The following is a 12,233-nucleotide window of genomic DNA, read 5'->3' on the forward strand; positions in this document are numbered from 1 at the left end:
GGAGTTCGAGACCAGCCTGGGTAATATGGCGAAAACCCATCTCTACAAAAAGTACAAAAAATTATCCAGGCACAGTGGTGCATGCCTGTAGTCCCAGCTACTCAGGAGGCTGAGGTGGGAGGATCTCTTGAGCCCGGGAGGTCGAGGCTGCAGTGAGCCATGATAGTGCCGCTGCACTTCAGCCTGGGTGACACAGCAAGATCCTCCCTCAAAAAAGAACAAAGAAAGAAAGAAAATGAATGTCATCTTTTAAATCCTATACTAATAATATTGTAATCGGTATATGAATATCAGTATATAGATTGCCTGTGTATCAGATGTTTTCCTAAATGTCTTACAAATGTTATTTCCTTTTGTTTAGTCTTCATAACACATCTAAGAGGTACATTATATTATCCTAATTTTCAGATAAGGAAAATGAAGTCTAGAAAATCACTTGCCCAAAGTCTCACGTTTAGTAACCAAAATTTTCTCCTGCACCTGTCAGACGCTATCACCCACGTGCTTTCTAACACTATTACACAATGCCCAGTTGCATGTGTAGCCTGAGCAAGGTACAAATTCAGGGTATGTCCAAATCTCAAAATGCAGGTGGGCCAGGGGCAACAGGGGACAGGCAAAAGGACTATGCAGTTGAAAACCCAAGTAACAAGTGTTCCCTCACCTGAGCTGCTTCACTAGAGGTTACCATAGTTTTTGCCTAGTGAGAGGGTTAGGGAAGTATATCTTAAGTGCTTTATCTCACCCATGAAGTTGTCATGTTACTTTAGATGGGCTAGTCATAGAGGAAGCACTATGGGCTGTGCTAGGAAGTGTGACTGTGCACTAGTACCTGATGCCCTCAACCTGACCCTCACTTTCAGATCCTCCCTGCATTCTAAAGGCATCCTAAGTTTCTAAGGCCTCTGAGACCAATCTGACTTAACTGGTAATTCATATCACTGAAAGACAGTTAAGGCCATTAGGTCTGGGTCCTGTAACTGCTTGGATAATAACTGCACCAACTCACTAACAAGTCCCAGTTCTGGGAAGCTGACATTCATGGCAAAGCTGTGAACTATGTGACTACCATAGTTCCTGCCCTGCAGCGCTGTACTGATATTAGTGGGTTCTCCATAATAATTGTAAGGCCATTTAGAAATGGGTCCAAACTTTATTCCCAGACAGAAAGAACAATTGTACAGTGAGGAAAACTACCTTCATTATGGAGCTTTAGAGATTTTAGTCATATGGAGTCTTCTTCCATAACTTTCTTGCCCAAATTAAAATATGAGCTAGAATCATATCAACAGCTCTGTGTTCTTTATCCCCATCCCCTGTCCTCAGCTTCTACAACATAGTTATTGTGGCAGTACATCTAGCTCATCTCTCTTAGCTGCACAGATGGGGCAGTTAGCCTTTCTCCAAAATCTAATGCTGATTCTTACACCACCCATTTTTCTGGAGTAATTTTCCTCCTTGCCTAGTATCTTTGATACATTTGAGTTCTCAGCTCATGGTACCCCCAAAGCCATAGATCGTCTAATGCTGATTCAGGTCTCCGTTTATATTCTTATTCATATATGTTTTTTATATATCCTTTTGTAGCCTAGTTTGGTAGCTGTTCATGGGGAAAAAAATGGGGCAGCACTGATTTCCTTCCTGGAGAGCCAACCACTGTTTGCATGTGGTCTAATAGCCTGACACCCGGCCAAACCCTTCTATTCAGGGTCAGCAGAATCAGGTGGCTCCAGGAAATGCATCAAGTCCATCAGAGGCCTTCCAGGAGTCTTTAGGCCTTGACCAGATGTCAAGAACCTTTCTGTCACGTTTTTCTTGTCATTGTCTCATTTTCTTTCCTGTTTCCATTGTGTCTAACCTGAGAGAGTTGTAGTTGTCCATAATCAGAGCAGGAATCCCTATCCATTCTTGAGGATGCTTAGTATATTGAACACCTGGTCATGAAGACGTGCTGAGGTAAAGTAAATGAGGCAAAATCACCCTGAATATCAGTGGTGAGCCAAAATGAAAATTCTCAACACAGCGTGATACCAGTTTGCGGTGGACACCCACATATGCCATTTTACATTACTGTAGATCAGTTTCTCTTTTTGGATCCTGAAAAAGTGAGGGACAGGGCTGTTCAGGTCAGGTGCCAGGACCAGAGCCCAACACCTCTGGATGCCTTCAAAGGCAAAGAAACCACAGTCCAGGAGGAGACACAGGATCTCAGCACAAGACAGCACCTGGATCAAAAGGAAGCTGAGGAGCCTGATAAACAAGGACAAATTACCTGGGACATCAGCAACGTAGCTCCCAAGACTGAGAACTTTGAGGACCTCTTGGAACAAACTCCATGCTCAGGTATTAGAAATATCGGAACCACATAGGGAATCTGCATGCCCTGATCTCAGTCAAATGTATGCAAATATATATTTCGGGAGATCACCCTGAAATTCTGCACTGAACTCCATTTTAATGTCCTGCTTGTCACGTGGTGTTGAGATGACTAGTAGGTACATAAGGTTTCATGCCGTCTGTCAGTCTGTTAGGGACAACAAAGGTGATGGTGATCACTAATGTTGCCTGCATCTTATATGCAGCTCATTGCACAGTGAAAGAGCCTCTATTAGGCCAGGCGTGGTGGCTCACGCCTATAATCCCAGCACTTTGGGACGCCAAAGCAGGCAGATCGCTTGAGGCCAGGAGTTTGAGACCAGCTATGGCCAACGTGGCAAAACCCCATCTCTACTAAAAATACAAAAATAAGGCCGAGTGTGGTGGCTCACACCTGTAATCCCAGCACTTTGGGAGGCCGAGGTGGGCAGATCACGAGGTCAGGAGTTCAAAACCAGCCTGACCAACATGGTAAAACCTGTCTCTACTAAAAATACAAAAATTAGCCAGGCATGGTGGCATGTGCCTGTAGTCCAGGCTACTCAGGAGGCTGAGGCAGGAGAATCGCTTCTCAAAAAAAAAAATACAAAAATTAGCTGGGTGTGGTGGCGCATGCCTGTAGTCCCAGCTACTCAGGAGGCTGAGGCAGGAGAATTGCTTGAACCTGGGAGTCAGAGGTTGCAGTGAGCCAAGATTGTGCCACTGCACTGCAGCCTGGGCAACACAGTGAGACTCTGTCTCAAAAAAAATTTTTTTTTATAACAAAGAACTTCTATTTAAAATGGTTTCTGGGATAAGATGGGTGTTTCAAGGAGATTGCACATTAAGATATGGTATGAGGGTGATCGGAAGTTTTAAAATAAGCTGCATACATCCACTTATTCAGAATGATAGCTTTTTATTTCAGGTTGAGAGGGACAGCCCAGAGTCTAAGAGGATCATATTCAGCTCACAGCTGCAGTTCTCAAATTACACTGATCAGGCAGATTCTGACAAATCCAACACTCTTGGTGCCTGCCTGCCCCTACACCTTTAAAACCCTTAAAGCAGTAACTTTGGAGTTGTCAAGATTTGTTAATTTTTGAATTTCTCCCTCTCAATTCCCTTCCCCAATCTGCTCCTTAATAAACAACCAGGAAGCAGAACCAAGCTTCATTCAACATTGGGTTAGGCTGCCATAACCAAATATCACAGGCTGGGCAGCTTACACAACAGATATTTATTTCTCGCAGTTCTGAAGGCTGTAAATTCCAAGATCAAGGTGCTAGCAGCTTCACTGTCTGGTGAGGGCTCTCTTCTTGGTTTGTAGATGGCTGCCTTCTTGTGCCCTCACATAGTGGAGAGAGAGTGTGTACACGAGCTCTCCGGTCTTTTCTTATAAGAGCACTAATCCATTCCTGAGGACTTCCTCAACCTCGTTACCTCATCTAAACCTAATTACCTCCCAAGGGCTTCATCTCTGAATACCATCATATTGTGGGTTAGGGCTTTAATAGCAAATTTTGGGAAGATGCCATTCAGTCCATAGCAAACATGATGTTCCAGGACATAGATCTGTTCCAAAACAAGCTAGAATGTTGACCTGTGTGTTGTCACAAGGTCGGAACATCCAGGCTTTGGAGAAAAGCTGGTTGCAGGTTCAGATGCATAAGTTTTCTCACATAGGGTCCTAATATAGTGTTGTGCTTATTCCTGATGGCAGAATAATCAGGTAGATATTTAGTAAAGAAGTTTCCAGAAAATAGAAAGTGATCAGGAAAGTGTTGACTGCTTTTGTAGAACTCAGTTGTTGTTTTTTTCCTACTATCAGTTTTCTATCTTCAGTGAAAATTTGGTCTGGATTGAAAAAGAGAGATCTAGTCTTGTGATCTAGGCAAAGGAAAATGTATGCTGCCTTGTGAGTCTAGCTTAAATAACATTGCTAGCAAGGATGTCTGGAGCAATCTACTTTATATTGCTAATTATGATGCTTTCTCATGATATAGGTGACCATTTGGCACCTATATTTTCTTTTGCAGCCTGTTTATTTTCTTTTGCAGCCTGTTTGCAAGGTTTCGCCAGAGACAACACTTCCAGCAGCTTCTTCAAGGATGCAGGAATATCTCTGAGCACCTCTATGAAGTTACCCCTTGCCTCTTCATCTGAGCCTAAAGAAAATGAGGCTTTGCCCAACCAGCCACCTTCTCAGCAGATGAGGCACAACTACCACTTGTTAGCCAGTACTGTGTCTGCAGAAATAGCCAGGAACAGGCAGCTAATTTGGGAACTGGCCAATCAGAAGCACACCTGCACAGGCCAATTGTCCTTGGGGAACAGGCCAGTGCCCAGCGAGAGGCTGCCAGTATTCTTTGTAGAAAATCAGTGCTTGCAGTAAACCAACTGGCTGCAACTGTGGAAGGGACAATTAGTGTCCTACAGCAATTTAATGAACTATTAGACCATTCTCTGGATCCCGGGAGGTTTGATCACAGCTGGTAGAGGTGGTCGCTCACTGTTCTATGTCTTTTAGGTTAACAGTTCTTTACATAATAGTGAAGAGTCCTGGTGCCTCAGGAAAAGCAAGATCAACCTACCAAGGAGGAGTTGATGGAGTCATAATTTTCCTACTTAACACCCACTGCAAATTTAAATATGTGTTCTAGGGCTGTTTGTTAATTCTATTATGGTCTTTACTAATTGTGATTCCCAGTTCTGGGCAAATAAAAAGTTTTTGTTTTAATGTAATTGTGATCAACACTATGCTTGAAGACATAGACAAAGCTATTTCTACCACCATGTTTACAAAATATCTGGTATTTTCGCCTGTATGGCCATTAAAAAAACTAGATTTGTGGATAACAAACCACCAAGTTTTAATTGTTTTTATTTAGTAAGGGAGAAATAAGACAGAAAAAGAATTAATACTCTTTCCCAGACTGAGAGGTGGGCTTCTAAGTAAAGGTATATGAAAAACTGAGTAGAGGCTTGTAGTACTAAAATGAACCTCCAAAATTTATTCTTTTCTCTGAGGATTTATCTCAGCTTCTCTGTATAATTGGATATTAACACATCTTAACTTTTTTAAAGAGATAGGGTCTCACTGTGTTGCTCAGGCTGGAGTGCAGTGGTTACTCACAGGTGCAGTCATGGCACACTGTAACCTCAAACTACTAGGCTCAAGCAATCCTCTTGCCTCAGCTCCACTGAGTAGCTGGGGCTATATGCATGTACCACCCACTAGCATGTCTTAAATACTTCTAAGGGAGCAAAACGCATGCCCTCTCACTTCATTTTAACTATCCATTTAAAATTATTAGATGTATGTTCATTTTACATAAATTGACCTTGCTGCAATTGAGTGTAACTACTTATATTATCTAAGGATTAATACTAGATTCTCAATTTAAGCAGTCCAACATCTGTAACTTCTTAATGTATTTTTTCATTGTCATTTCCAATCATCACTAACAGGAGGAAGAGATTTGATAGTTTATTTGTATATTATTTTATTTATAAATATCTAGCAGGTCCTAGCAAATAGGAAAGGAATATCTACAAATGTTTACTATTTTAGATAGAAGAGTATAACAGTCATGTCCAGACTTTTTGAAAGAGCAAGGATGTGGTGGAAGGATTGGGAAAGAACTGGCAGTTAAACCTCAGGGAAGTGGCTTTTTAAACTGTCATCCACAGAGCCCTGAGGTTTCGACAGAGGTGACTTAGGACTCAATACAGGGAAGGCAGGGGACTCTAAGGTGGGACACTGAGCCATTCCCCACTGTCTTTAACCCAAGTGGCTTTACTTATTGGACTTCTGGGAGTCTGCTGATATTTAAAAAAAAAAAAAAGTTAATAAGAAAAAAAACACACATGAGCCCAGATCATAGGAGGAAATGCACACTAAGGTCTAAGGAAAGTAGTGCCTGGACCAAGAAAGCTATGTTGGTGATAATAAGAGATAAGAGATAAGGCACAGTGGCTCACACCTGTAATCCCAGCACTTTGGGAGGCTGAGGCAGGAGGATCACTTGAGGTCAGGAGTTTGAGACCAGCCTGGTCAACATGGTGAAACCCCGTCTCTATTAAAAATACAAAAATTAGCCTGGTGTGGCACGCACCTGTAATTCCAGCTACTCAGGAGGCTGAGGCACAAGAATAGCTTGAACCTAGGAGGCGGAGGTTGCAGTGAGCCAAGATTGCGCCACTGCACTCCAGCCTGGGTGACAAAGCAAGACTCCATCTCAAAATAAATAAATACATACATTTAAAGAAAGAATGACTCTAAATATTGCTAAATTTCAGAGCGACTTTTGCTAAAATTAGTTTGCTAAATTAAAATGAGGATTAACTCTGATTTATACATGAAGTCATTATAGTGAAAACAGGGTTATTGCTCTCTCTTTTTTCCGCCCTGGGCTGCAGCCTCAAGAACAGAACATACAGATCAGTCTTTGGTTTAAACAAAAATTAGTTTTGTTTTGTTTTTTTTTTTTTGTAGAGAGAGCTGTTTTACTAAAAATGGGACAATCTCTGAGTGAATAACTAGATGCAAATTGTTAATCATATATAGGCAGACCACCTATATGCCCCCTGCTTAGGAAGTTCTTGCCCATTTTTGCCTACTCAAACTCTTACTAATTCCTGAAGGCCCTGCTTAAATCTCTATTCTTCTAGAGAAATGTCCAGAACTTCTAACCCTGCGGTCATCATTAATAACCCCCTTCCTTAATCTCTTGCCTTTCTGTTTTAAAACTTATCACAGAATGCTCTGTGTTAGCTTTGCATCTCTTTTATCTCCTCCAATTTCAGCCTCCCCAAAAGTTCAATCATTGCAATAATAGACGCCAAATGAATGTTAATTGAATGGAATTTGAGAGAGCAATGGAAATATATGTTTAAATAGTGAAAGAATACATAATCTAACAGAATTTGAACTTTGTACTTGGACATATTTCCAAATGTTAAAATTTTGATTGTACACTAAAAGTAGTTTAAATACATAAAAGAACATTAAACATGCAAGCAGTAATTACAGTATGATCACTATTGCATCATAACCCTGCCTTAGAATATCTAGAAAAGGATCCACAGCCATAGCACTGTTTACTTGTGCACTGTTCAGTATCATGTTACAGTTTAACTGCCCTGATTGCTTCCCTGTATTCGCAAGAGGCAAAGTTCCAGTAACATCATGTTTTTGGTGCTGGCTTGGTATTCTCCATATTTCTTATCTTTTACTTGCACCACATTGTACCCATTCTAAGCTATGTCACACAACTTACCGAGTTTAGCTGTCATTTAACAGACATAATAGTAACAACACAGGCACCCAGTAGTAAACAAAATTTGGCATCATACTTCATGAGGAAATTGCAATTGCCTAGTGTGGCATGGCCCACCACTTGAAAACCATGGTCTTAAAATATTTTTCTAGGTGCTCATTTTGTAGCCTGAGTCCTGTCATTTCTATTCTCCTAGAGCTTCTTGTTTTGTGTTTTATTTTTCAAATTCTCTATTATCTTCATGGTTCTACATTGTTTCCGTGTCCCATGGTAGGCAGAATTTTACTTAAATTCCCCAGCCTCTTGTAAAAGTTCCCCGGGTCTATTTTCCCAGCTGTGAACAAATCAATTCCAGTTTGATTTTAGTGCACCAAGCCTCCTTTCATCCACCACTAGAGAACTCCAATGATCATCATTTTATTCTGTACTCTTTTCTATAGCCTGCCACCCTTCATCTTTCATCCAGCTGGAATCTAGTTACTCTGCTTTTAACACTCAAACTCTTAACGTATCTGTAGTTTATCATAGATACAGTAGCCACATGTCCCAATCTTCCAAGGCAAGTTTCAGTTTATGCCTGTCTTTCAATGTAATTATTAATAGAGACTCCTTTCACTCTGAAGATCCTGGTTTGGACAATTGTATGTTCACCTAGCCACAGAACACATAGAAGATATTTCTTGTTGCTACTGTAGCTATAGCCAAGCAAGTACATACATAAACTGGGGAGCTTTTTTTTTTTTAATTGCCATTGTTCTCCAATTTGCTTGGCCTATCATAATTGAAACAAATACTTTCCTAATTATTGTAATTGGTGCAAAATTGGCCATCACTTGGGTAACCTGTTGAAGGTAATCTCTTGTATCTGTTTCCAGGTTCCTCTCCTGGCTGAAATTTGTGGTATAGAAGGAAACATTTTCAGGCTTAAAATTGACGAAGAGACTCCTCTAAAACCCAGGTTTGAAGTTCCTGATGTCCTCACAAGCAAGCCAAGCACTGTAAGGTAAGCCAAGGAGTGAGGTATTTTAGAGACACGCTTGATATATTCTTTTATTATATCTTGAGTAATTTTGTTGTGTGCACTTCTTATTTTGGCTGCTCAAAACTACAGTCATTTAGGTTGGTGCAAAAGTAATTGTGGTTTTTGCCATTACTTTTAATGTATTCAGTTATTTGGGGATAAGTCCATCCATTTTCCTTATTATCCATTCTATTTTTTCTTCATCCACCATTTGATTCATCAGGACTTATTTAACGGGGAGAAGCAGAACTTTGATCCCTGCTCTCCTTCTCACAAAGAAAGTGGTTTTATTAGCCAGACTATGGGAGCAAGTAGAAGGAAAGCTACTTGTTACTCACTCAGATTAGCAGCAGGGCTCCAGAGATCTAATACACTAGCCAAACTCCCATGCTTACAGTAATTTATACCATTGGACGGACTCACTTAATTAAGGTTATTCTCAGAAGTCTAACATGTAATTTTACTTAGTGTCAAGGTAAATTAATAATCAATGTCTAAGTGAAAAACAATCTTTGGGGACTAAAGCATTTTCAAGTACCTGCAAAACTTTCATCTGTTCTCATAACACTTTCCATCAACTCAGTTTTGCCGGTTGGTTTCCATTATATTTTCATATTATTTCACTAAAGGAATATCAGATTATGCCAGATGCTTTCATTTTTACTATATCATTACTGTAGTTTTATGTAGATTATTTTTTCCATGAAAATCTTATAAAAGGTCAATACATTATAATGAGAAATTAATTCAGTTATGATAGAATCATCAAAAGTTTAAAATATATCTATTCACTGAGCCACACTATATGCCAATAACTTAGTAAACATAATTTTCTTAAATTTAATTTTGTTCTTTTAATAGAGACAGAGTCTTGCTGTGTTGCCCCAGCTGGTATCAAACTCCTGGCCTCAAATGATTCTCCCTCCTCTTCCTCCCAAAGTGTTGGGGTTATTGTCATGAGCCACCATGCCTGCCCTAAATAAGAACTCAAAAGAGACTGTTTCTCAAGGCTTTTGCAGTTTGGCAATTGAATCAATGCGTACATATAACCTCCTGGCCACAATATGTTATTTTCTACTATCCTGAACGATAGTACAGCCTTCACAGTTTTTACACTTGTGTTCATAAGTAAGTTAATCTGTAATTTTCTCTTTCTGTGCTGTCTTTGCCATGTTTTAGGGTCCAGGTGATAATTCACTTGGTATGGTAAATATGGTATTAATTCTGCTTCTGTACTGACTTCTTTCTAGAGGGCCTTTGGCTACTGTAGTAACTGGAAAACTAAAAACTACATTTCTTCATTTCCCAGACTCCCTTGTAGCTACAGGTTCTGATGTAATTCAGTTTCCACCAATCAGATGCACTTAAAAAAACCTTGATTTCAGAACTGAGTTCCCTATTTTGCTTATATGGATTTGGCACCTGTAGAGTGGCTCTAAGGCCATTATTTACTCATCTCTGAATTATAGCTAAGGTGGCATGATCCTAGAGCCCAGCAGTCGTCATAGTGACTTCTGATAACTCAACTTCCTGATTCTAGCTAAGATAGAAGGTCAGTTGGCCATACAGTTACACAGTATTGTTCTAGGGGTCATTCCTGGACGTGCAGCCTGGAACCTACTACCTCAACCCTTCCCATGATGTTGTAAGCAACAAATTATCCATATGAAGTCATTTATTTTCTGTTTAAAATAGCCAGAGTTGTTTTTTGTTTTCTACAATTGAGCCTTGGTTGATAAAGTAGTTGGTATTATAAATGAATATAAGCAACAGCCTCTCAAGGATGGGAATATGAGATTGGCTGGCTGACCTAGCTGGATTTGGAGGCAGTGAGGACGTATTTACCGATAGAGGATGGGATACTATTGTTACAGGCTGAATTGTGTTATCCCAAAATTCAGGTGTTGAGCCCTAACCTCCAGTACCTCAGAATGTGACTATATTTTGAGATAGGGTCTTTAAAGCAGTAAATAAGTTAAAATGGGATGATTAGGGTAGGCTCTAATCTATTATACCTGGGTGCCCTTGTAAGAAGAGGAGATTAGGTCACAGATGCAGGCACGGAGGGACAACCATGTGAAGACACAGTGATAAGGCAGCCATCTGCAAGCCCAGGAAATAGGCCTCACAAGAAACTCAACTTTCTGACACCTTGATCTTTGACTTCTAGCCTCCAGAATTATGAGAAAATAAATTTCTGTTGTTCAAGCTACCCAGTTTCTGATATTTTCTTATGGCAGCCCTGCCAAACTAATACAACTAATAATAGACCACAAAATTCTGTGGCAACGTTACTTAAATGACCACTGGTGGTCAACTAAAATAAAGTGGCCCATTGAAAGCAGACCAAGAGGTAGGGCCATACTGTATTATGATTATCACGCAGAATTCAGAGCTCTGAGGTGGCTTGGCTGCTTCAACTTCACTGAAGAGTTTAAAGAAAGAAAACAATAGTCTCAGGGCTTTGAATTCTTAGTTCAAGGTATTGTCAGAAGATTGTTAATTTTCTGTGACAGTCCTAAAAGTCCTCATATCTTCTGTAGCTGCAGGTACATACAGCTGAAAATCAGATGCAGAGTTTGATATTGCAGGTCACTGAATTAGTCCATAAGTTAATTTCAGGCATTAACTGGGAAAACGTAGGACTCCTCAAAATTGAATAGCAGGCTGAGTGCAGTGGTTCACACCTATAATCCCAATACTTTGGGAGGCCAAGGCAGGAGGATTGCTTGAGGTCAAGGGTTGTAGACCAGACTGGACAATAAAGTGAGACTGCATCTCTATAAAAAATTAAAAAACTAACCGGGCATAGTAGCACACACCTGTTGTCCTAGCTACTCAGGAGGCTGTGGTGAAAGGATCACTTGAGCCCAGTGGTTTAAGGCTGCAGTGAACTATGATCGCACCACTGCACTCCAGCTTGGGTGATGGAGCAAGACCCTGTCTCTAAAAAAATGAACAATTTTTTAAAAAATTGAATAACAGTATTTGGAAAGAGTTGGGTAATTCTAAATAGTCAAACCTCAAAATTCCACTGGCCCTCCCATTTCAGCAGAAGCAACCCCTCCTATAAAAGCAGGTGAAGCTGATCCTGCCTTGCTTGGATACCCTTTATTGACCTCACCTAAAATATACATGCACGGGGTTTCCAATTCTCCTGTGCCCGACCCCTACCACCCTTCACTGCCTCCAGACCCATCATCAGAGTCAGATCCCAACATGCCCAGAGAGCCAATTACAGTCAAACCCAGGGGGAGAAGGCTTGCATGCCTGAAAAATTATAAGACTATATGATGGCAAAAAAAAAACTGGGAAATATGAATGGAAATGGTTTCTGAGGAATTCCTAGACCAGAAAGAAGGAACTTAATTGTAGATCAGGCTAAATTTATTGACTCAGGTACACATACCAGATAATGTTGATTTGATATGCTAGCTTGGGCAACTGAGAATGGCTCTAATTGATGGCTTAGTTGGTTAATTATAATCTGAACTCAGCTATGGATTCTTCTGAATGAAGCTGAGATATCAGGAATTCTTTGGCATGGTATAGAGGAAATGATACATAGACTTAGA

At 40.4% G+C, this 12,233-nt stretch overlaps 1 protein-coding gene across 5 annotated transcripts in view; it reads left to right on the plus strand.

The window, feature by feature from the left end:
• The window catches only part of GANC (glucosidase alpha, neutral C), an 83,033-nt gene that overhangs the window by 5,261 nt on the left and 65,539 nt on the right, over positions 1-12,233 (plus strand). For 4 of the 5 annotated variants that reach the window (XM_054452083.2, XM_054452082.2, XM_054452081.2 and 1 more), the window contains exon 4: positions 8,513-8,640. In XM_054452083.2, coding sequence (XP_054308058.1) covers positions 8,513-8,640 — 128 coding nt within the window. Of the gene's footprint in view, positions 1-4,415; positions 5,219-8,512; positions 8,641-12,233 lie in introns of those variants that run through there. The other variant, XM_054452086.2, reaches the window with a different exon arrangement.

Source organism: Pongo pygmaeus, chromosome 16, assembly GCF_028885625.2.
Source record: "Pongo pygmaeus isolate AG05252 chromosome 16, NHGRI_mPonPyg2-v2.0_pri, whole genome shotgun sequence".
NCBI lineage: Eukaryota > Metazoa > Chordata > Mammalia > Primates > Hominidae > Pongo > Pongo pygmaeus.